At 35.7% G+C, this 26,331-nt stretch overlaps 1 protein-coding gene across 6 annotated transcripts in view; it reads left to right on the top strand.

Annotated features, from left to right (window-relative positions):
• The window catches only part of PCDH7 (protocadherin 7), a 473,893-nt gene that overhangs the window by 68,459 nt on the left and 379,103 nt on the right, over positions 1 to 26,331 (top strand). The window contains exon 2 of one of the 6 annotated variants that reach the window (XM_081529963.1): positions 17,545 to 17,604. The exons of the other annotated variants lie outside the window; for them this stretch is intronic. Within the exon in view, the coding sequence (XP_081386089.1) occupies positions 17,545 to 17,604 (60 nt within the window). The remainder of the gene's footprint in view (positions 1 to 17,544; positions 17,605 to 26,331) is intronic. 6 annotated transcript variants of the gene reach the window in all.

Here is a 26,331-nt window from a genome sequence, read left to right as displayed (position 1 = left end):
TCCCAGGAAAATAGTTATTAGTAAAACACTGTGCATTTAAAGTGTCTTTGTATGCGTTATATTAATCCTAACAATCATGTTATCAATAAAATGCTGTGATTTCCATTTTATACTAAAACACTCTTGCTAAAGCTTGAGTTATTATATGACAGAGTCAGAGTTCAAGCACATGTCTTCTGATTCCTGCTCTAGAGCCTTTTAAACATAAAAGTTGCCTCCTTTTTACAGGGTGTCAGTGATATAAAATTTTGTGAAACATGGCAGTTGATCAGATGGAGTTGCAGACTCTTACAGCCTGTATTTGGTGTGTAATCATAGGAGCCCTTATAGTCATAGCTTTTTTTTTTTTTTTTCTTATCCCCTGCCTTTTTTTTGGATAATCCTTCTCTCTGATTTTCCCTTTAGCAAATACATCACTTAAGAATGCATTTAGCTGCAAGTAATCAATTAATCATGGTTAAGTGAAGGGTTTATTTTCCTCTAGAACAAGTTTCAGGAAGCTGTCGGTCAGCAAGTTTTACTGAGGAATCATGGTACGGCTGTTCTCTGGTGCCATCATCCTTAGTTTTTATTTTGCTTTTCATATTCCCAAATTGATGGCTGCTTTTTCTGGCACTCTGTCCCTGTTTCAGATTAAGAGAAGAAAGAGGGACAAAAAGGAAAAGGAAAAAAGGACAACTTCCCTTGATTCCATTTCCTTTCTCTCCTAAGAAGGAGTCCCTCCCCCAAAGAGTTTGTTCTGTATTTTATTGGCCAACATTTTGTCACATGGCTTCCCCTAGAAGAAAGCTAGATGGGAGTGAATATTTTTCTTTATAGTTTTGATGGTGCAGGAAGACAAGAGAGCGAGCCAAACTACACTCTATGCTTTAAGGGAGCAGAAAGCAGTAACTCACTTCTGGGTTCCACGTGCCTGTAATGCCTCTTGCATTGGTCTACTTCACCTGGGCATTTTCAGCATTTTCTTTGAGCAACTGAATGACTCCAGTTTCTTTTAACTTTCTTAATAGGATCACTTTCCTGCTTTGCCCTGACCTGTAGAGCCCCTTTCATTGATTTTTTTTTTTTCTTTTTTAATCCATAGCTCTACAAATACCCATGAGTTTACATTCCTACATATTCCCAGGAGGTCACTTGAGAATCATCCTGTTCTCCCTCTGTCCCTCTTTTACATTTTATAGATGAGACTCAGAAGCCTGGGAAGGCTAAGTTGCCTGGCAAGTGAGAGAACCTAAAATGCACTCCATGTCCCTGACTCTCAGGCCTGGCTTTTTCTAAGCATTTCTAAATAATATCTTTGTGTTTTATACGTTCAAATCTAGGAGAAAAATAAAACTGCTGACATATAAAGTGTTTGTTACAGGAAAATGAAAATGATCCTGAAATGGCAAGTCTAAAATTTCAGTTCAAGTGCTAGAAATTGACCAGTAAAACAGGCATTCTCTAGTCTTTCAAATCAGCAGATGTTTATTTAGTGCCTGTTATGCCCTAAGCACTACAGAGGCCAGGGATATGGCAGTGAACAAGAAAGAGGAAGTTTTGTCTTCAGTTAAGTTTATGTATCAGATTATACTTAATGTATGCATAAATTTTCATATTCTAATCAATATTTACTAAGGGTTTACTCCATGTCTTGGACTGTTCTCAATACGGGGTATACAGTTTATAACAAGAAAGACAAAATTCTTATTCTTACTGAGCCACTGAAGCCAAAAATGACCCTGCTTTCTAGGGTTACACAATAAAAAACTCAGACCCCATCCTTTCCCTCCTGTTTATTAACTAATGCAGTAAAAGAAACACATGTATACACACACATATTTAATTGATAGCATTTCTTAATCTAGGGAATGCAGTAAATTCTAAGCTTCTTTTAATTTCTGATACATATCTTTTGGCTGAGTATGCAATTTAGTTGGATTTCAAATGGATCTAAATTTAAGTGACAATTTATTGGACTGAATTCTAACAATACTGACTCTCTCTACCTTTATCCCTTTGTTTTATTGAATTTAACTTGAATGAAATCTTTTTTATTTGTCTAAGTCTATTTCTGTCTAGTAAGGAAGTTGAAATTGATCATGCCTTGACTTTGTGGGCCATCAGAGAACCATGACATTCCAGGGTATTGATTTTGTGGTGTTAAAGGGTGACAGATCTAGTGTTAAAGTGCCGAGAGAGAATTGGGTTTCAGATTGTACACCATAAGCAGTTCTGGCTTTTGCTGAGGACTAGCTTTTTAAAGCAATGGAAAGAATTGTAAGTCTTATGTAATTTTTACTGCATAAACTTGGAAAGATTAATTAAGCCAGAAGTGTGTAATCATACATCCAGGAGACAAAGGTCCACGTGTGATAAATATATACTCTGCATATCTATATACAGACGGTTTAAAGTATGTATATATGTGTGAATAAAGCAAGTATACTCTGTGCTAAGAATATTGAGTAATATTCAAGTCAGTATGACTGAACCTTTTCAAAACATGTTTCATCTCACATTTTGGAAGTTCCTTTCTGATAACAAAAGTTTTATTGTCTTTCACACCATTCTTATCATCAATATTTTGCATATTGTTATGTTGTGCTTTCACATAGTCAGGTACTAGAGGACGTGAGTTATGATGCTCACAATTCAGAAAGGCCAGAAGTTTAACAAGTATAATGCTTGACAATTTTTTGTTAACTTCTGGGACGTGGAATGTTGACAAGAACATTATAATAGCTTAATATACACATGATCTGAGGAAGAGTAACCATGGTCATCTTTCAATGTCCCATTTTCCTCTGTATTTGTTCTTTTTCAGTTTAATGACCTTTTGAGTATGCATTGAAAATAACATTTTGATTATATGATTATTGTGTGGAAAAACTCTCCAGAGCTAAGTCCAGATGTATCTCTAGAAACTAATCAGAGGTGCACCAGATTGATTGACTTTCACTAATCCATCATAGTCATCTTTTAATTTATGTTCACATTTTCTTCCAAGTTTGCATTCTTAAAGAAGACTTTGACCTGCAAATAAGAATAGAATGTATTTTATAATGTATGTTTGTTCTGTTTTCTAACAACATAAGTATTTTGCTTAAGCAGATTTTCTAGAAAGTGACAGCTTTGAAAAATTGGACACAGGAGCCTCTGGAAGCATTTCAGTTCCAGACAATCTAAATAGTGCAGAAGGGGAAAATGAAATATCACCGTGTTTTAAAGATGACTGTTTTGTCAAAGATTCCCTTTCATTCTTTAGCTTAAAACAAATAGAGTAAATCAGGTATATCTGTTCAAAATATGCATGTGCACTCTCTGAGGAAGCACTCCTTCCTAGCAATGTTCCTTCCGAGACAACCAATTAGAGAATTACTTTTAAAACATGTATCACAGGGTGGGTAGACTATCATTTTCTTTGCTTCATTCTTAGTTAGGCACATTTTGAGGTCATGGGATTTCACAAGCACATAGTGTGGCTTTATGAAGAAAGGAAAAAAGAAATCTCCTGGCTTAACACCATCTGAGTATAACACTATGTACACCTATTGTAATGTGGAAATGTAATAAAGTAATTATTATTATGTGTTTGCTTGTCTGTGTGTGTGTGTGAGAGAGAGAGAGAGAGAAAGAGAGAGAGAGAGAGTTTTAATAAACCTAAAATCATTTGCTAAACATTTTCTGTCTCTATTAAAAATGCAATAATACTCTACCTGAAAAAGTGTTGTTGAGTATATTTGAAAAGGTATAGCAAATTGAATAATACCTGCTTTTCAGAACAATTGTATCACTAGAGAGGCGGTAGAGAGTAGTCAGTTAAAAGCAGAGACACAAAGATGAGACTTCTTGGGCTTAAAATTCCAACACTGCCATTTTTAGACCTGTGTTTTAAGCAAGTTAATTTCTCTGTTCTTGGGTCCCTTCTTTGTTAAGTGGGGTTGATAATATTATCTACTTCCTAGGGACTGCATGCATTAGCCTGAGATCTCGTTTACACTCAATAGAGTGTTAGTTATTATTAGCAGCTGAAAACACTTATCATATTATGAAGCCAGGGATAGAAGCATATTTAAAAAAAAGTAATTCAGAGGACAAATTAAAAGCTCAAAAATTTTCAGGAAGTCTATAATATATAGATTATGTTTCTTTAAAGACAGTGGTAAATGAGTCGTGATCACATTTTTTCTTCTAACAAAAGAAGCACTGCTGATTATCCTTTATATCTTACACATATTCTTTAACATACTTTAAGAATTATACTATAAGAAAGTCACTGGTAATTTCCATCTTTCAGATTTCATACAATAGTCAGTTTACTGATTTCATTTTCTAGTTATTCTGGTTTTTGTTTTGCTGTTAGAGATAGTAGTCTTGTAAATGACTGTATATTTTAACTACAATTTGTTCCCACTCAACTGTGGCAAGAGTGGTTATGTTAGTATTGTTACTTTCTGAAACAACTTTGATTTAATATGCCACATTTGTTAATTCTGTGTTCACTTACATGGTTAAATTGTCTCATATCAAAGAGGTACCTGATAATATGCTTTATCTGGATTATCATCTAAATCTGGGTCATAAAAAAGATGGATTCATTATGGCTTCCATAAAAAAATCTTATAACATGATCTATTTATACATTTTACTTCATTTTAGGGCCTATCAGCTTTTCATATTAATAGGATTGTCATTTTTATGTATGGAAGGATTCTTGGTATGGTTTGGCCCTGAGCCATAATATTACCTATCCTCTTAACTCTTTGGAAACATTGACTTATGTTCATTGCATTAGTGTAGGCTTAATTTTATTTCATGTCCAAGATGACAAAGGTCACTTCATTAGGCATCTCATTTAACTTTTGCTCCCTGTAATTTTCTGGTATCTTATACAAAGTATCATTAAAAAAAAAAAGAAAGAATGTTCTGCTACCATTAAGAAAAAGTGAGACGAGAACAAAGCCAATTATTTGCAGCACATAAAATCCTTATGATAATTTGGTAGACTTTAATTAAACTAATACATCACACTGCACATATAAGACAAAGGAGCAAAAAAGAAGCAAATAATCTGTTCTATGTTAAAAACACCATATTGCTTTTTGATTAAGTTCCTTAAGACTTGTGACCTATTTTAAAGTGTAAGATTTGCAGTCCTTTTCATACAAAGCATATTAAAAAACTCTATGCAATATTGATTGGAACCATCCCCAAATAATTTGAAATGAAGCTATAAAGAAGCTTGACTCAAAGTAATTTTTATTAATTTTTTAAGATTTTTCAAATGTATCACAATAAAAAGAGATTCTGTAACTTAGCCCACACAGAAACATTTTTGTTACAAAGAATCTCATTTTCATATAATCTCATAATCATATAATTGCCGTTGGTTGTTTTTGATGAACCCACTGACATTATTAGTGCAAAGTCCACTGTAAATTAAAAAGAAGTCTATCTAACTTGCATGTCTTCCCTGCATTTCACAACTGAACTGTCCTGAAATTAGAGCTACTTCAGTTTAGTTCAGTTCAGTTCAATCACTCAGTCGTGTCCAACTCTTTGCGACCCCATGAATCGCAGCACCGCCAGGCCTCCCTGTCCATCACCAGCTCCCGGAGTTTACCCAAACCCATGTCCATCGAGTCAGTGATGCCATCCAACCATCTCATCCTGTGTCGTCCCCTTCTCCTCCTGCCCCCAATCCTTCCCAGCATTAGGGTCTTTTCCAATGAGTCAACTCTTCTCATGAGGTGGCCAAAGTATTGGAGTTTCAGCTTCAACATCAGTCCTTCCAATGAACACCCAAAATTGATCTCCTTTAGGATGGACTGGTTGGATCTCCTTGCAGTCCAAGGGACTCTCAAGAGTCTTCTCCAACACTACAGTTCAAAAGCATCAATTCTTCAGTGCTCAGCTTTCTTCACCGTCCAACTCTCACATCCATACATGACCACTGGAAAAACCATAGCCTTGACTAGACGGACCTTTGTTGGCAAAATAACGTCTCTGCTTTTAAATATGCTGTCTAGGTTGGTCATAACCTTTCTTCCAAGGAGTAAGCGTCTTTTAATTTCATGGCTGCAATCACCATCAGCAGTGATTTTGGAGCCCAAAAAAATAAAGTCTGACACTGTTTCCACTGTTTCCCCATCTATTTCCTATGAAGTGATGGGACCAGATGCCGTGATCTTAGTTTTCTGAACGTTGAGATTTAAGCCAACTTTTTCACTCTCCTCTTTCACTTTCATCAAGAGGCTCTTTAGTTCTTCTTCACTTTCTGCCATAAGGGTGGTGTCATCTGCATATCTGAGGTTATTGATATTTCTCCCGGCAATCTTGATTCCAACTTGTGCTTCTTCCAGCCCAGCGTTTCTCATGATGTACTCTGCATATAAGTTAAATAAGCAGGGTGACAGTATACAGCCTTGACGTACTCCTTTTCCGTTTTGGAACCAGTCTGTTGTTCCATGTCCAGTTCTAACTGTTGCTTCCTGACCTGCACACAGGTTTCTCAAGAGGCAGATCAGCTGGTCTGGTATTCCCATCTCTTTCAGAATTTTCCACAGTTTATTGTGATCCACACAGTCAAAGGCTTTGGCATAGTCAATAAAGCAGAAATAGATGTTTTTCTGGAACTCTCTTGCTTTTTCGGTGATCCAGCGGATATTGGCAATTTGATCTCTGGTTCCTCTGCCTTTTCTAAAACCAGCTTGAACATCTGGAAGTTCACAGTTCACGTATTGCTGAAGCTTGGCTTGGAGAATTTTGAGCATTACTTTACTAATGTGTGAGATGAGTGCAGTTGTGCGGTAGTTTGAGCATTCTTTGGCATTGCCTTTCTTTAGGATTGGAATGAAAACTGACCTTTTCCAGTCCTATGGCCACTGCTGAGTTTTCCAGATGTGCTGGCATATCAAGTGCAGCACTTTCACAGCATCATCTTTGAGGATTTGAAATAGCTCAACTGGAATTCTGTCACTTCCACTAGCTTTGTTTGTAGTGATGCTTTCTAAGGCCCACTTGACTTCACATTCCAGGATGTCTGGCTCTAGGTGAGTGATCACACCCTCGTGATTATCTGGGTCGTGAAGATCTTTTTTGTACAGTTCTTCTGTGTATAGCGCTACTTGGTCTTTAAATAATCTCATCTCCCAGTTTTACATTTCTTTGAGATGTAATTCTCATAAATTAAGTGGAAATAAGCTACTGATTTGGCAGCAAGGGCATTTAGTTATAATCCTAAATTTGCTGTGTTACATTGAATGTCTTGTCATCCCCCTGGGACTCAGTGTTATCACTGGTAAAGTGAATAATTTGGTAGAGGGTGGTTTCAGGTGAGTTCCTTATCTCTGAAATTGTATTTCTGTACTAGTTACTGATATAATATATTTCTATGTCCTAAAAGTCATTATGTTAATATACTCATATCAGTCCTTAAATCAGCACCACTTAGTATTTCTGAAAGTATTTGTAAAAAACGTTCCTAGAAATTTCTGATGATCAGAAAGCACAGATTTTTTAAAGCTGAATGACCACAAATCATATTAAAAGAGAATTATATTCAACTTAGAAAGCTCCGGGAGTTGGTAATGGACAGGAAGGCCTAGCATGCTGCAGTCCAGGGGGTCTCAAAGAGTCAGACACAACTGAGCGACTGAACTGAACTGCACTAGAAACATACTCATGGTGCCAGTTCTTACACTTTTAACGTTATCCTTCATGAGCAAGAAACTGGTTGGTTGGATTTTGTAATTTTGTCCTATCTCACATTTACTTTTTCAAGACAATTAAAATTCATTGGACATTACCTTCACTTCCCTGGTAGTGTATCAGACTCTGAGTAAGTTTATCCATCATATAGAAACACTTTGGCTGCTTTCTACTCCCCTCCATGAGTGTTTAAGTCTCTCAAAGTAGATCTCAATTTTTGGGGCACGCAATCACAATTTCAGTGGCATTTAAGAGCAGCTGAGATTGCTATTCACTTCACCTTCTCGTTAACATGTAGTCTCTCTTTCTCCACCAACTTATTGCTTTGGCACATGAATACTAGCCAGTTTTGCTTTTGTTTCCAAAAGTGGCCAATACTACGGTCTGAAGAGGACAGTGGTAACACCTTAAGTTGACATCATTTTACATTTTATTCTTGAGCTTTAAGGATGGAGATGCATGAATGGTCAAATTTGACCACATGTATTTGGAAATGTAAAACTGAGGTTCAGTCAGTATAGTTCAGTTGCTCAGTTGTGTCCGACTCTTTGCAACTCCATGGCCTGCAGCACGCCAGGCCTCCCTGTCTATCACCAACTTCCGGAGTTTACTCAAACTCATATCCATTGAGTTGGTGATGCCATCCAACCATTTCATCCTCTGTTCCACTTTTCCTCCTGCCTTCAATCTTTCCCAGCATCAGGGTCTTTTCCAATGAGTCAGTTCTTCACATCAGGTGGCCAATGTATTGGAGTTTCAGCTTCAGCATGTCCTTTCAATGAATATTCAGGACTGGTTTCCTTCAGGATGGACTGCTTGAATCTCCTTGCTGTCCAAGGGACTCTCAAGAGTCTTCTCCAACACCAAAGTTCAAAAGCATCAATTCTTCAGCTCTCAGCTTTCTTTATAGTCCAACTCTCACATCCATACATGACTACAGGAAAACCAGAGCTTTGAATAGACAGACCTTTGTTGGCAAAGCAGTGTCTCTGCTTTTTAATATGCTGTCTAGATTGGTCGTAACTTTTCTTCCAAGGAACAAGCATCTTTTCATTTCATGGCTGCAGTCACCATCTGCTGTGATTTTGAAGCCTCAAAAAATAAAGTCTGTCACTATTCCCATTGTTTCTCCTTTTATTTGCCATGAAGTGATGGGACTGTATGCTATGATCTTAGTTTTCTGAATGTTGAATTTTAAGCCAACTTTTTCACTCTCCTCTTTCAATTTCATCAAGATGCTCTTTAGTTATTCTTCACCTTCTGCCATAAGGGTGGTGTCATCTGCTTATCTGAGGTTACTGATATTTCTCCCAGCAATATTGACTTCAGCTTGTGCTTCATTCAGCCCGGCATTTCACATGATGTACTCTGCATATAAGTTAAATAAGCAGGGTGACAATAAACAGCGTTGATGTACTCCTTTCCCAATTTGGAGCCAGTCTTTTGTTCCATGTTCAGTTCTAACTGTTGCTTCCTAACCTGCATACAGGTTTCTCAAGAGGCAGGTCAGGTGGTCTGGTATTCTCATCTCTTGAGGAATTTTCCACAGTTTGTTTTGATCCACATAGTCAAAGGCTTTGGCATATTCAATAAAGCAGAAATAGATGTTTTTCTGGAACTCTCTTGCTTTTTCGATGATCCAACGGATGTTAGCATTCCTCTACCATCTCTAAATCCAGCTTGAACATCTGAAAGTTCATAGTTCATGTACTGCCGAAGCCTGACTTGGAGAATTTTGAGCATTACTTTGCTAACATGTGAGATGAGTGCAATTGTGCAGTAGTTTGACCATTCTTTGGCCTTGCCTTTCTTTGGGATCGGAATGAAAACTGACCTTTTCCAGTCCTATGGCCACTGCTGAGTTTTGCAAATTTGCTGGCATATTGAGTGCAGCACTTTCACAGCATCATCTTCGAGGATTTGAAATAGCTCAACTGGAATTCCATCACCTCCACTAGCTTTGTTCGTAGTGGTGCTTCCTAAGGCCCACTTGACATCACCTTTCAGGATGTCTGGCTGTAGGTGAGTGATCACACCATCATGATTATCTGGGTCGTGAAGATCTGTTTTGGATAGTTCTTCTGTGTATTCTTGCTACCTCTTCTTAATATCTTCTGCTTTTGTTAGGTCCATACCATTTCTGTCCTTTATTTTGCCCATCTTTGCCTGAAATTTTCCCTTGCTATCTCTAATTTTCTTGAAGAGGTCTCTAGTCTTTCTCATTCTATTTATTTCCTCAATTACTTTGCACTGATCCCTGAGGAAGGCTTTCCTATCTCTCCTTGCTATTCTTTGGAACTCTGCATTCAAATGGGTATATCTTTCCTTTTCTCTTTTGCCTTTCTCTTCTCTTCTTTTCATAGCTATTAGTAAGGCCCCCTCAGACAATCATTTTGCCTTTTTGCATTTCTTTTTCTTGGGAATGGTCTTTATCCCTGTCTCCTGTACAATGTCATGAACCTCCATCCATAGTTCTTCAAGCACTCTGTCTATCAGATCTAATCCCTTGAATCTATTTCTCACTTCTACTGTATAGTCGTAAGGGATTTGATTTAGGTCTTACCTGAATGATCTAGCAGTTTTCCCTACTTTCTTCAATTTAAGTCTGAATTTGGCAATAAGGGGTTCATGATTTGAGCCACAGTCACCTTCCAGTTTTGTTTTTGCTGACTGTATAGAGCTCTTCTTTCTTCAGCTGCAAAGAATATAATCTATCCAGTTTCAGTATTGACCATCTGGTGACATCCATGTGTAGTCTTCTCTTGTTTTTTTGGAAGAGGGTGTTTGCTATGACTAGTGCATTCTGTTGGCAAAACTCTATTAGCCTTTTCCCTGCTTCATTCTGTACTCCAAGGCCAAATTCGCCTGTTACTCCAGGTATTTCTTGACTTCCTACTTTTGTGTCCAAGTCCTCTATAATGAAAAGGACATCTTTTGGGTTATTAGTTCTAGAAGGTCTTGTAGGTCTTCATAAAACCATTCAACTTCAGCATTACTGGTCAAGACATAGACTTAGATTACCTTGATATTGAATGGTTTGCCTTGGAAACAAACAGAGATCATTCTGTCTTTTTTGAGATTGCATCCAAGTACTGCATTTCAGACTCTTTTGTTGACTGTGATGGCTACACCATTTCTTATAAGGGATTCTTGCCAACTGTAGTAGATTTAATGATCATCTGAGTTAAATTCACTCGTTCTGGTCCATTTTAATTCACTGATTCCTAAAATGTTGATGTTCACTCTTTCCATCTCCTGTTTGACCACTTCCAATTTGCCTTGATTCATGGACCTAGTATTCCAGGTTCCTATGCAATATTGCTTTTTACAGCATCAGACTTTACTTCCATCACCAGTCACATCCACAATTGGGTGTTTTTTTTGCTTTGGCTCCATCTCTTCATTCTTTCTGGAGTTATTTCTCTGCTGATCTCCAGTAGCATATTGGGCACCTACTGACCCATGGAGTTCATCTTTTAGTGTTCTATCTTTTTACCTTTTCATACTGTTCCTGTGGTTCTCAAAGCGAGAATACTGAAGTGGTTTGCCATTTTCCTCTCCAGTGGACCACGTTTTGTCATGGACTAGATCTTAGGTTCAGCCTAGTGTTTTTGCTTCCTTAATGCCTAGCAGTCTGTTTGAGGGCTTCCCTGATAGTTCGGGTGGTAAAGAATCTGTGTGCAATGCAGGAGACCATGGTTCAGTTCCTGGGTTTGGAAGATCAGCTGGAGAATGGTTAGGCTACCCACTCCAGTATTCTTTGGCTTCCCTTGTGGCTCAGCTGGTAAAGAATATGCCCACAATGTGGGAGACCTGGGTTTGATCCGTGTTGGGAAGATCCCCTGAAGAAGGGAAAGGCTACTTGTTCCAGTATTCCGGCCTGGAGAATCCCATGGACTGTATAGCCCATGGAGTCCCAAAGTGTTGAATAAGACTGAGCTACTTTCACTTTCAGTCTGTTTAAATTGATCCCTGTCCCTCCCTTGTTTAGAAAGAGTATTCCTTTAACATGTCATTGAGAAGTAAAACAAGAAAAAATAAAATTGTAAATTAAGATCTGCACAATTTAACCTTAGGAATAGGCAGTTCTAGAGCAGGAATCCTCAAATACTTGATTATGTTAGTTTTAACAAACAGTCGATTTTTGTCTCTCTGACTTTTGACAGTTACCTTAATTTGTCTGTATTTCTAATTTAGGATATTCAGGACAGCTTTGTTGTCGTTGCTTTTAATTATTACATCGCTTCCTTTTATATGTGGACTTGATCTAGAGAAAACAGCTTGTGGTGAGGTTGAATGGAATTACAAGAAATCTCTGATTTAGGCAGGGAAATCCGCTCACTGCCTCCTGACTTCACCACTCATCTTCCTCACAGGTTTCTTCTTGGAATGCAGTTTCCCTCATTTCCATAGATGTCAAGCTTATCTGGCTTTTAAGACCCAACTCGGGTTCAGTTAGTCCAGGAGCCCTCTTTCTCCTCCCCTCACCGCAGTCTCTTCTCACTCTTCAGAGCTCTCATAATTTTATCTCCCGAGTTCTTGTCTTTTCCTCCTCAAGATTAATCATCTGTTTATATGTATATATTTGTACACATAAAAATTTCCTCAGAGGCAGGACTGTGACTTTTGTTTCTTTGTATTTCCCCCATGCCCTCCCACGATGTCTTTCACATGATTCGACTCCATAACCTTTGGCATTCTTTCTAACACTGAGATTCCATGATTCTAACAGCCAGCCAGTCAATAAATATCGATTGCTTGGCTATCCAACCCAGGGCATCCTTTTGTTAGGGCCCACGTCATTCGTATTCTGTAGTGAGAGCAAATTACATATGATGTGGAAGTGGTATATTATCCAATCTCTTTCCTTCCATGGCCAATTCAGAGGTTGACTCACCATCTAAAAGCCCTCTTTTCTAAAGAATGTAGATTAAACAATGCTAATGAATGGCCTTTGTGTGTGTGTGTGTGTGTGTGTGTGTGTGCACTCTTATACATGTACATGGTTATAAACATCCCTTTCTTTGACTGGGTGGAATTTGTCCTATTTATTCCTTTCCTTTCTATGCTTTTTTTTTTCAGTTTAGACAACCTTCAGATATGTTGAAGTTGCCTCTTATGTATTCACAAATTTAAGTAATTATGATAGAATCCTGACTCTGATAAATACACAGGCTTCTAGAACTGAGTTTCGTAACACATTCATTTATGATAATGTAGAAAGCATGCATAGTTTCGCTTATTCCTGAAACAATGGCAAAAATAGTGATATTTTCAGGTATAACTTAGATGTATATTTTTAAAAGATTCAAAATCACATTTAAAAAAACAATTATCCAGAAACATAATGCTGAGGAAAAACAATCTTTGATTAATAACCAAAGTCTTGGTTTGGGGCCCTGATTCTCCCATTATCTATGTGATTTTTATATAGGAAGATTAAGCTCTCTGATCTCTAATTTCCTCATATGTAAAACGAGCAAACTTATAATTGCTACTTCACAAAGACTTTGTGAGGGAAAGTTAAATAATTAAGTGCAATCTTGTAATAAACACCTATGCAGATGATATAGTAACTAATAATTATAACTTATGAGTTTTGGTACCTCATTTATATGTCAAAATGGAGTAAGTAAAACATGATCATATCATTAAGAATTATCCTCATAGTCCTCCATTCACCAAATCCCATGTTAACCTTCTGTCCCACTTTCTATTTCAAATAGTTTTCCATTATTTTTTTAAATAATAAACTTTCAGTCTTGATGATGGCTCTCCCTTGACTTAGCTCTGATATTATGCATTTGCTCTAAAATATGAAAATCCACTTTCTGTTCCTAGATTGCAGAAACTACCATCAATTTCATTTTCTGTGTCATGAAATAGGCTCTACTTTTTATATACCTTTTACTTTCACCTAGATCTTAACATCAGTCAGAGAAAAAAATAATGAATATTCATAGAATCCTTTTACATATTGCCAATTATATGCAAACACATTCAACAGACACTTGTACTTAATCTACACCAATTACGTAGGTGTGTGACTTAGTTTTGAAGCATGCCTAATAAAAATAAGTACAAAATAGATACATGTTCCTTTCAAAATATATACATTTCCTTGTTTATGATTGGAATTTTTTCAGAATTATTAAGAGAGTGTCTATTCCTTTGTATGAGTGTTCATTGTATTCTTGTACTTAAATCTGAATCTTATTCCTATTCTCTGAATAATTCAACTTCCTTTTCCAAGCACTAGTCAGGGAGAAGGCCAGAGAAATCTGGAAAAGAAGAACAAAAGCTTTTATCATTTAACTTTTTATTGATATTTTTTTCAATTAATTTACTTATTTTAATTGGAGGATAATTGCTTTACAATTTTGTGATGGTTTTTGATAATTAATTCCAAGCTTATTTCAGTCTCTTTGATTAAGAAATGAAAACTGAGTGAGATATAGAGATGGCCTGGTAAAACGTGCTCCAGGAATGACTTGGTTTCATCTTTGTGTGTGTGTGTGTGTGTGCGTGTGTGTGCATGTGTGTGTGTGGCTAGTTGCCTGGGTGATAGAAAAAATTGAAGAGAATGGCTGGAAGGGGAAGACAAAAGCTGCGTCTATACAACTTCAGCAGAATTGGACCTGACTGAAAGATTGGTTTGGTCTGATTTACTGGAGCCTGTCTACTCAGTAGCAGTGATCTGAAAATTGCTTCCAGGGCCATTTTAATTAGCTGATTCAAATCAAAACAAACCAATCCTGGTAGCATCCATTTCTACCCTGACCCTCATCAATGACTGTTTGCAGAATGGTGATTCCTAAGTAGTTCTCCATGAGCTCAATAAGTGATTTGAGGTATGCATTTTTGTTTTTAAACATGAATCTTTAATGGTGAGGAAAGAATCCACTTTCTTGGCTTTAGTGACAGGTGAATATTAGTGCACAGCTGCATTTGTTCAGTGCATCAAAGCTTGAAACTACCAACGTGAAACCTGCCCTTCCATAGTTAATTTATGACATGAGAGAGCTCTATTTCTCAGTAATATTTTAATAAGAGGATTTCATTATGTTTCATGGCAATGTGGTAAATGCATCCTGTTTCTTTGGTATGCTTTTAAAAGTATGTCAGGTCTTGAAAATAGAAGATGAAACACTTTGATGCCTCTGATTTCCTATGTTTATATTGTTTTACTTGTTCGCTTATTGAAAACTGTGCAGAAAATTTTAAATAAAATATTCACTTTAAGGAAAGAAAAGAATGACTGTTACATGGAAAAGGTTAAAAAGAGAAAGTTAATGAAATTTTAAATGGACAGGCTAAGTTGGAAAAAATAGAAAAAGTGGGTAAGATAAAATGATAATAAAATGAAGAATGTTTACTACAGCTCAAAAATGTCTGTTTCATAATCTATCATATAACAAATAATAGAAAGTCAAAAACATGATTTTAAAATATTAAAATTAGACAAAAGTGGTACTATGATGTGACCAGTATTGTGATTTGTTTAGCTAGCTATTTCCAACAGGTATTCATTCATTAGAGTGGTTATACTGAGAGACAACCATGTACCAACACTGAGAATAAAGTAGTAAACAATGGAAATGAGGTTTTTTCTCCTAGACTACATTGTAGCCTTGACAGGATGAGACAGTTAAGTGAATAACTTCACAAAGATAATTATATATATATATATATATAGTGTATATATATATGTATACATATATATGCATATATATGTATACATATATATGCACATATATATATATATACATATATATATATGTGCATATATATATAGTGCTCCTGCTCAGTCACTGAATCAGGTTTGTCTCTTTGTGACCCCATGGGCTATAGCCCGCCAGGCTCCTCTGTCCATGGGATTCTCCAGGCAAAGATATAGACTTTCCAGGTTGCTCAGTGGTAAAGAAGCTGCCTGCCAATATAGGGGCCTCAGGGGATGTAGGTTTGATTCCTGGGTCTGGAAGATCCGCTGGAGGAGGAAATGGCAACCCACTCCAGGATTCTTGCCTGAAGAATCCCATGGACAGAGGAGCCTGGTGGGCTACCGTCCATAGGATCACAAAGAGTCAGACACAACTGAGCAACTTAGCACGACCATGATAGGTAGTACCTAACAGGATGATCTAAGGTAGTCTAATTGTGCATCACAGCTACATCATTCTCATTGGTTTGGAAATAAAAAACAGTATCTGAAACTTTTAAATATATAGTTTTCATTTTTGTATAAAGCAGTTTTTAAATGACAAGTGTAGTGTATGGTTTGTGTTCTGATTAGATAATCTATGTTCATCTTAGGGCTTCCCAGATGGCACTAGTGGTAAAGAACCTGACTGCCAATGTAGGAGACATAAGAGATTCAGGTTCAATCCCTGGGTGGGGAAGATCCTCTGGAGAAGGAAATGGCAACCCACTCCAGTATTCTTGCCTGGAAAATCCCATGGACAGAGGAGCCTGGTGAGTTACAGTCCATGGGGTTCCAAAGAGTTGGACATGACTGAAGCGACTTAGTACATGTTCATCTTAAACTTACAATTTAAATCATGAAAACTCACTTAGCATAGATTCCATGGTAAACTTGTCTTCCTTGTGTTATTGGCCAGAATATCTTAAATTATGTTAAGTTTTAAAACTTGCTAGAGAAAGAAAATATACTCTTTTTATTTCTAAGAAAAGATAAAATTTAACTTAATAAATTAAGGCATTTTAAAGCTGTTCAAATTTATACAGCTAATATGGATAATCTGCAGTCAGAACAATTTTTAAGCATCTTATGTGCTTGAATATGAGCAATTTTTAAATTAGACATTACTTTTTTGTTCCGTTTACTTTCAAATGTGAGTTAGTTGATTATTCAGTGAAAGAATTCATTTACTTCTTTTCTAACCTTGATTCTCATGTGCTGATGCATTGTGACATTGGAAATTAGGTGCAGTACTAATTTCTTTTTTAAATTCTTAAAACATTCTAATTCTTTTGGTAGTGAACTGTAGCATTGTTATTTTATGAAAGTGATTTATTATCCTTTTTGACAATGTTCAAACTCACTAAAGCTTTTACTGACATCAATTGCATCATTAAACTGGAAACAATATTCTGTGCATTTTTTGTCAGAGAGCAGAAATCAGACTATTGGTCAGGCTCAAATTCAAAGTGATAAATATTCAATACTATTTAAAACTCATATTGGCACCAAAACATTTTAAAGGAATATTATCATTACTTTCATTTGTAAAAAACAATGCCTTTTTATGGTCATATTGTTGAAGGGGATAGTTTTAATAATTCATCCTTGACCATAAATCAGTGACCCATTTGTTGATGATGTGTAAAATGCTCAGATTTCCATGATTGCATTTAGAGACTAGAGAGCTACTTTGAAGGGTGTGAACGTTCAGATCAAGCTCACCACCCAGAGATTTTAGGGACAGTAAATTATAAAAGAACTGATAACAAAATTACCATTTCATGCTTATTTGTATTTATAATATAAATAAAGCCAACAACACCTCCTTCCTTGATAGCCCCTCTTCTTTAAATACTCAAAGCCTGCCAAACAATAATTCAATATTTCTTTTACCATGCAAATATCTCTTGTCAAAGGTGGAATCCAAGAGATTAGCCAACAGCATTGATCTAGATGCCTTAGGGTTGTTAATTGTAGCTGGAACAGTTATGTCTCTATGACTTCTAAAAGAGGTTATGGCCACTGCAAATACATCTTAAAGAAGGAAAGAATACTATCAGCCAAAATATGCATCCAAGTTTTGGAACTAGGCTAGCAAAACCCTACTCACATCCCTGTAAAGCAGACATATATTTTTGTATTTTTTATAGGTGGATACAGTGCAGACCACGAAACCTCCTGGCCACATTGAGGAATCGTGTAAAATGAATGTATGTGCTCGTAAGTGAAATCCATGGAATGTTCCAACTAAAGGTGTTGGATCCTAATAAACCTGGATTAGTCCTGTGTAAAAAGAAATCGATTCCCAAGGGGCAGGAGCTCTAGCTGAGTAAAATGAAGCTCTGATTTGGAAGAAAACAAAATGGCTTTAAAATAAATTCTCGGCAAAAAAGGAATCAAACTATAATTTGCAAACAGCTGAAAAGTAAAATTAAGCTCTCAGTATAGAATAAAGAAGGGATGTGAGAGAGGTTTTACAATCTTATCGATTACAATGGAGAAACTGAATCAAATATCATCACATTCAAGAGTATGAAAAGAACAGGAAATCCTTTTCCTTTGGTTTGCACTTGAAAGGACTCAAGCAAAGAGTGGAGAAACATATCCTCTTACTTACTGTTTATAGTTAATAAGATGGAAATTATTATAGATGTGATTTCATTTGCCTTGCTTGAACTAATTGGATGCATTAATGTAGAAATCACCTGAGCCTGTGCTAGATCAACAAAGAAAATGGAAACGTATACCTCAGGACTGAATTCTGAGAAAATTAGATTGTTCCATACTATTTCACAAGGCTAAGAAGAAATACTACTGCCAATCAGGGAAAATGAGAAACTAATGGACATAAGAGAAAATAAAATTTAGGTCGGTCTGATACTTGTTGAAACAGAGTTTATTATGGTGTAAAAGCAGAAGATCAGAATATATCTGACAGACATTTGATACAATTTCTGATTGAATTTAGGGTAAACCCTGTTAAGTGTTATAGGAATGTATGGCCATTATTTAATAGGAAACTGGCCTTTTACATTTGTGGTCCTATGCATTAAGGTATGCAGAGGAGGACTTTTTAGATTTATTAAAGGTGAATTGCATGTGGGAAGTAATTCTTTGCATTATAGTTACTTACTCAATTGAAGATACTGTATAAAGTCTAATTTGTGTACGGGCGTGAGTGTATATGTATGCATTTGTGTGTGTGCCTGTACGTATCAGTGGGAGAAAGTAAAACTTAACGATTGATATTTGCACTTTGGTTTGTTACCTAGAATGTAAAGAGGTAGAGTAAATCGTCTTAAGCCATTTCCTATGTGTCATGATCATATTAAAGATTATTATTCACAAAAGAAGCAGTTCGGAAGATAGACTTACTACTGCAAAGGCTCTCCAATTAAGTATAATATTTAATGCAATTGAGCCATTTAAATTAAGATAGTACTGATGTCTGAAAATAATTAGAGGAGGCTTCTGTGAAATCAGTTTGAAGATAGTTGGAAAGTCCTACTATATTCCTTAAGATTTCTTTACTCAGCGACAGAGAATGTGAATCACGGATGCTCTTACAGATGAGACTGGGGAAATATTTCTGTTCTAACTTTTAAATATGTCAATAAGTTACATGTGTTTTTTCCCAACTTTTTTTCAATCTGAATTATACAAGTGACCATGTATTAACATAGATAAGATAGTATTTCAAACAGATTGACGTATTTTTTGAGGTCACTATGTGCCATAATATTTTGAAACTATTGTACTCTGGTATTTATGTTCATTTCTCTTTATCTTACCGATTAACTTAAGAGTTGAATTTTTTACCTCTTCTTTCTATGTGACAATCAACTGAAGCTGGTACCCTATCTATACTATTACAGGGATTTTGGGTTTTATGCTGTTATAATAAATTATAAGTCTACAAGCTGTATAATTCTATTGTATTGAATATTTTTCTGTGGCCAAAATAATAAAGAAGTCTACTTTATAAAATGTCTGTATTTTTAATAGTCTCTTAAAACAAAATGGGATGTAAAGTGTATTCATGTTGCTGGTTTTAAACTATATTTGCTGCCTCTTTACAATTTGAAAGTGAAAAGCTTAGCCACTTAAGATAAAGAGAAAAGTTTTGACAGAGATATATTTGAGAATGTTTGGAAAAAAGCACCCTGAACAGGGTCAGGAGTCTTGATGCCAAATTTTACTCTGATGTTAAATAGCCAGACCTGAAAGGATGCATTTTTTGCATTACCAGGTGCTAAGCTCTCTCACCCATAAAGGATGGGTTTGGGCTAAACTATCAATTTTAAAATCATTTGCATTCTAACTCCTGATAAATTAACTTAATTCTTAGGTTTTGATATCTTAGAAATATTAACACCATGCTATAGAATAGTGATTATATCAATAATCAATAGTGATCATCCTTATTAAGAGAATCACATGCTGTTTTCCACTTAAATTGACCCAAATCTCAACCTATGCCTTAGGACAAAGAAAAAATATGAATTTACAATTGTTGCTGTTCCAGCCTTAGCTTGACTTAATAGAGATATGCACTGACATACAAATAATCATGTCTGGAATCAATAGCTCCCTCTAAGTTAACTGAACCAAGTGGCACCCAAGTACAAAATCACTCAATTTGTAATAGAGGAAACCTTTTTGTACTTCATCGAGTTGAATGCATTCCCTAGCAGAATATATTAAAGATCTAGAACCAGTTTTTCTTGCTCTTTACTGCTTAAGGATTAATCAATACATGAAGGTCTCTATAACTTCAAAGGCATTTCTGGACTTGGATCAGCCTGATTGGTTTCAGAAGAGAAAGAAACACTAGCCCCTGATATTTATTGCCGTAGGCTCTTTCGTCTAATAGTAATTCTCAGCTTAGGAGAAGCAACAGGCAGAGAAGTCTTACAACTGTTCTGATTTCACGATTGTTTATTCACAAAGTGCCTCACACAGAAAAACAGTACTTTTATTTTAGTTTCCTGCTACTACTCCAACTGAGAAAGGTCAGAGAAACAGTGGGAAACAAAATGAAAGCATATATATCTTGTGGATTTTTTTTCATCGCAGCATACTGACTTGCAAAATAGTGTCACTTTCAATATCACAAAGATGGCGTGGATAGTCTTCAGGGATCCTTATGCAGAGATTGGTCACTCTGATCTTTTTTTTCATTTTTCATTTAGGTGAACTTCTGGCAATTTATGGAACTGATATTGATAATAAAATTAAATTTTGTCAATTTAGTCTTTATTTTGCAAGATTAAAAATTTAAATGGGACCTATCAAGCCTCTCCCAAGTCCTAGTATCTCTACTTATAACTTCTACACTTGTCCTTTGCCTCTATCCATTTGGAAAAAAAAGAGAGGAAAGAGAGGAGACTAGATTTGGCTTGAGGGAAATGGCTACACAGAGCAGTATAATTGTGAATGGGAATTCCATTTGAAAAATTATGTCCAGAATCCATCAGATTGAATACACATGGATAAAAAAAATCATTGGGAATGAAAATTTATTTTTAGTTATTGCTATTTTGGGGGGCTGCTATTATTCTACTTCACTGTTTTGGTATATATAGTCAAACAGATTTTCATATTTCTCTTATAATATTTTAAACTTAAGTTACCAAGACTCTACTCTGTGCAGATGATATAGTAATTGCTCTGTTTAATATTTATATCAACCTCATGAGGTTAGATACTATTATTGCATGAGACCCATTTTACAGATGAGGAAAATGAGGAACAGAGAGTTTTGGTAAATTTGCAAAGCTACAGAATTAGCAGGAGGTAGTGCTGAGCATTGAGCCCTGCCAGTCTGGTTTCAGAGGTCACATTCAATAGGTGGGCCACAGCTTTCATGACAAACACTATTATAGTTAAGTGTTCAAGATAGATTCTGAAACTATTTGGGGGTGCAGAGATAAATTTTGTGGTTCCCTAGATCACACATCTAATAACCTGTGTTATAACCTGAGGCAGCTTCAGAATGCATGACTTAGATGTGAAAGATATTCAGATGTTGTAGTTCACTGAAATAGTGGATAAAGATGGAATCTGTGATGAAAGGGCTGCTCTAAATACTGTATAAAGGGAAGAAGAGAAAATTTTTTCTCTAACTTACTTGTTTTGCATGCTGAAAGTGTATTAGTATAAATATGTACTATTTGCTGCAACTTATTTTTAAATAAAGACTTTGCTGCTGGAATCTGAGTGGACTGAGGAATATGTCAGCTGCATTCTTTGAATAGGGAGAGCTCCTAGTCTAATGGGAATTCCAGCAGTGCAGGCTGAATGTTATAATGCCATGTGCTAAAAGATGGGATATCACAGTGGTTAAGAGTTCAGGGTCTGGAATCCAGGCTGCCTGAGTTTGAAACATTATTCATGCACATAACTTGAGTGACTTTTGAACAAATAACATCTCTCAGCTTCCGTTGCTTTGTATGTAATATGGAGTTAAAACAGTATCTACTTCATAAATTAGTTGTGATGATTAAATGAGATTCATCCAGGCAAAGTGAGTGTAATATAACAAGAACTCAATAAACAATGGTATAATTAATTTTCTTATTGTTTTTATAATTGACATGAATAGAATGAGGTGATTATTGGCTGAGATGTTCATGGGCCAAAATAAACTCAGTATCACTGGCAAAAGTGAAATAAAAGTCATCTCACAGAAAAGTGTAATGCCAAGCCCTCACTATTTTCTGTATGCTGTGGTGTGAAACTCAGAAAAATTGTTCAGGTCCAAGTTCTCCAGGGGAATGCATCAGTTTCTGATCCACTAGAGTTCAAATCTGGGAGTTTTGTGAGCTGTAATTTCTTCAGTCATAGACAAGTGAAAGGAAACTGTGAAAGCTGAAATCAAACCTGTGTTACATGATGAAAGTTTCCAAAAGGTTAAGAAACAATTTTTGGAGATCACTTTATCCACAATCATAAGGGAATACAATTCTCTCACATTATTAATAACTTAAAAATTGTGAAACTTAAGAATGGAAAATATATCAGCTTATCATAAAAACTAAGGGTTATGCTGATTATGACAGCCAATCCATAAACAGGCAGTTGTTATTCTTTGAAAATATTTAATATCTATTAAATATGATGAGGGCTTTATTTTCAAAGTCCTTCATTAAGCAGAAAATGGTGCTGCGTTTATTGACTGATAAGATTTGAATGTATGAAATATAAAGTAAATACGTGCTGAATTGAATTGGATCATATTTAGTATCGGCGAAGTCAGTGGCTTTCATTTTAGACATAGTAGTTGGTTAAGTAAACATATTGGAGAGAAGAAAACAAATAAGCATTGAAAATGCTCAGTTTTGCCTATTTTAACTACTTTCTAGATGAAATATATTGAATAATTGTGACTTTGGAAAATGTAGGCCTCAGAAGTGGCTCTGTGTTCTTGTAAACTCATAGAATTGCTAGTGAAAACAAAAGAAAGTTATATTTTAAGTTTATATCACAGTTCAGCAACTGAAAAGAAAAAAAAGCCAACTACAGATTTTTATTAGACTATACATTTTAATAATTTCTACAGTTTTTTTATAAAAAAACTGGGTACTGTATATTTTTGTGGATGTTAATTCCCTTATAATAACCTATCTTATGCTGCTTTTTGTGAATTTTTAATGAGGAGTTAAGATTAATGTGATTAAAAATGAATATCTTTCTAGACTCAATCCTTAGATGTTGGAGGGAAAGTGAACATTTCCTGTTTTAAGAGATTGGTGTTCTGAGATCAGGTACAGCTCAACCTTTTTTTTAATTGCTACCGCCCAGTTGTGTCAGTGAAAATCTGTCTCAGTAGCAACTGAGGGGGACCTGGGTCTCTAATCTCTCTTCTTCTCTCTGTGTCTAGCAGTTAAAAGGTAGGTCAGCAAGGACTTTTTCTCCCCTGTGTGTCAGGCTTATGAAAGCAGCAGACATTTGGTATATGCATTTCAGAAAGATCAGAGACCGGCTGCCTCTTGATAGTAGATTTCAAGTGGGTATAGCGTAATATAACTATTCTGCTGGTTGACTTTTTAAAACCCCTTAATATTTATTAGTTACAAATCTGCCATTTATTTGAACCCCAAATTGAAACTTGGTTGGTAAAATCATATAATCGAAAAAAAAAATGTGTTAAGGAAAATACTGATAATATTGAGGAAGCAATTGATTATATGAGCCTTTTTAATAAAAATCCTGTGATAACTTATCAAACAGATGTCTCACTATTTAGATGAAGATGTTTGAGCAAATGTTTTTGAGGATATCTTGTTATTAGTACTGCATTAAAAGAGATTATATTCAAATGAATACCAAGGATCTGTAAACAAAGCATCTTTTCATCTTTCAATAAACCATTTTTAGTACTGGGAAGAAATGCAGTACATGTCTTACATGGGAGCTCCTCAGCAATCATGTGTTACTGCCATCTGAGATTAACATTTGGATTAAAGAGCATGATTAGATGATTCTAAATTAGTGGTTACACAAAAGTTGAAACAAAGTAATACAGCAATCTGCTTCATGCAATATAGTTCTTATACCAATTAATTAGTAGATTAATTAGCATGATGTTTCATGTTGTGACCTAAACCATTGTACTCCCAATGGGTCTAATGGAGACAAGGAAAAAAAAAGAAAGAGAGCTTTAGAATTGTTGATGGTTTCATCACATGCATGGGGTCACAAAGAATTGGACATGACTGAGTGACTCACACTTTCACTTCTTTTTTCACTTTTCATATCATATGCTACCAGAATTAAAAATAATTCTTCATTTTAAAAGAGAACATACATACACTTTTTTTATCTGAATCTAGAACAGATTTTTTTAAGCATTTTTATGGTATGAATCCTTCCACAAATTAAAAGCCTATCAAATAACTATATGTGCAATAGTGTTAAATGAAGTACATTTTAAATTCCAAATGACCACAAGTAAATGCCTAAGGGATACACTTCAGTAAAAGAGAAGTTCTGCTTACGATTTCGAGAGAAAAAACATAAAAGATATGTATTAGGGCGATCATATTTTTGAATGTATAATGTGATTCATAGGATTCTATTTAGGGCCATTGAAATCACTTACAAAGGACTGCATTTTGGAAAGGCACAATGGAACTCTGCCTTTGGACAGCTTGAGGAAAAAAAAATGCATCTTAGAAATAATTTATAAAGTAAATGACATGAAAGGAGTCTCCCACCCCTGCTTCCCTCCCCAGTGAGAATGTATTCAGATCATGTGTGTTTGTCTTTGTTACACGAAATGGAAGTTTCTGCTGAGCCAAAGACAGTCATCTGTCAGCTGATTGGTTCTGCCTTTTTACAACAGTATGAAGAATGGCTACAGTAGTTATGAATATAGAGGTATAAAATATAGAATCATTCAGAACTTGCAGAGAAATAAAAATATTTTAAGGAACTGATTCATATACCTAGATTGTGTCAAGCTTTCTTTCCCAGTCACTGAATTCTGCTGGCCACCTCCTCATGGCTGTGTCGTTAGGCTATCCATTTTCTTTGACTTTGCATACTATAGAAGGTCCAGAGGACTTTTTTTTCACTTTCAAAAATTATTATGTAGCCTCCTTTGGTAGTTAATGGATGGATGCCATTTGGAACATAACTTTTACCATGTTGCTCACAGATACTTTATTGTACACAGAACTGAGTATTTATGGAAATCTAAAGACACTGTTAAGCAAAACCTTATAAAGAGGAAAAAAAACTTAATTTTTTTTTCTCTTTGACTCTTGTCTAACACATCAATTCAAATTGCTCCCTTATTATTTTTCATAAATTTTTGGCAAATGGAATAGAAATATATAAAAATTATGAATTTTTAATTATAGTGCATAATCAATTGGAAGTTTTAGTTTCTAAGTAGGCAGCAGAGGATGAGACGTTTAGATAGCCTCACTTACCCAGTGGACATGAATCTGAGCAAACTCCAGGAGATAATGAAGGACAGGGAAGCCTAGCGTGCTACAGCCCACGGGGTCACAAAGTGTCAGACACGACTTAGTGACTGAACAAAAACAGCAGTTTTCTAAAATAAGGATTAATTTGACCTTGTGGTAAAAAAAATAATTCAGTAAACATTTTTGCTAGGATGAACATAAAGATAAGTTATTCTTAAGCTTCTTTCTTTTTAATGGTGTTATTATATCTTTAGATAATCAGAAAGTTGCAATTTAATTTTTAATCTGTTACCTGATAATGATCTGATCTGTGAGTGATATTTCAGTTTAAATGCATTTACTGAACATTTGAATTGCTGTATTTTGTCCTCTCTTGGAGTTCCTGTGAAAATATGACTTAAAGGCATATATAATTCCTGAATTAAAAATGTGGTGTTTACAATAGCCAGGACATGGAAGCAACCTAGATATGCATCAGCAGACCAATGGATAAGGAAGCTGTGGTACATATACACAATGGCATATTACTCAGCCATTAAAAAGAATGCATTTGAATCAGTTCTAATGAGACGGATGAAACTAGAGCCCATTATACAGAGTGAAGTAAGCCAGAAAGAAAAACACCAATACAGTATACTAATGCATATATATGGAATTTGAAAGATGATAATGATAACCCTATATGCGAGACAGAAAAAGAGACACAGATGCATAGAACAGTCTTATGGACTCTGAGGGAGAAGGTGAGGGTGGGATGTTCTGAGAGAATAGCATTGAAACATGTGTATTATCATATGTGAAACAGAACACCATTCCAAGTTCGATGCATGAGACAAATGCTCAGGGCTGGGGCAATGGGATGACCCAGAGGGATGGGATGGGGAGGGAGGTGGGAGGGGGTTCAGGATGGGGAACACATGTAAACCCATGGCTGATTCATGTCAATGCATGGCAAAAACCACTACAATACTGTAAAGTAATTAGCCCCCAACTAAAATAAAT

This window comes from Giraffa tippelskirchi, chromosome 1 (genome assembly GCF_054371585.1).
Source record: "Giraffa tippelskirchi isolate mGirTip1 chromosome 1, T2T-mGirTip1v1.2.pri, whole genome shotgun sequence".
Classification (NCBI taxonomy): Eukaryota; Metazoa; Chordata; class Mammalia; order Artiodactyla; family Giraffidae; genus Giraffa; species Giraffa tippelskirchi.
This window is presented reverse-complemented; position numbering and strand designations above follow the sequence as displayed.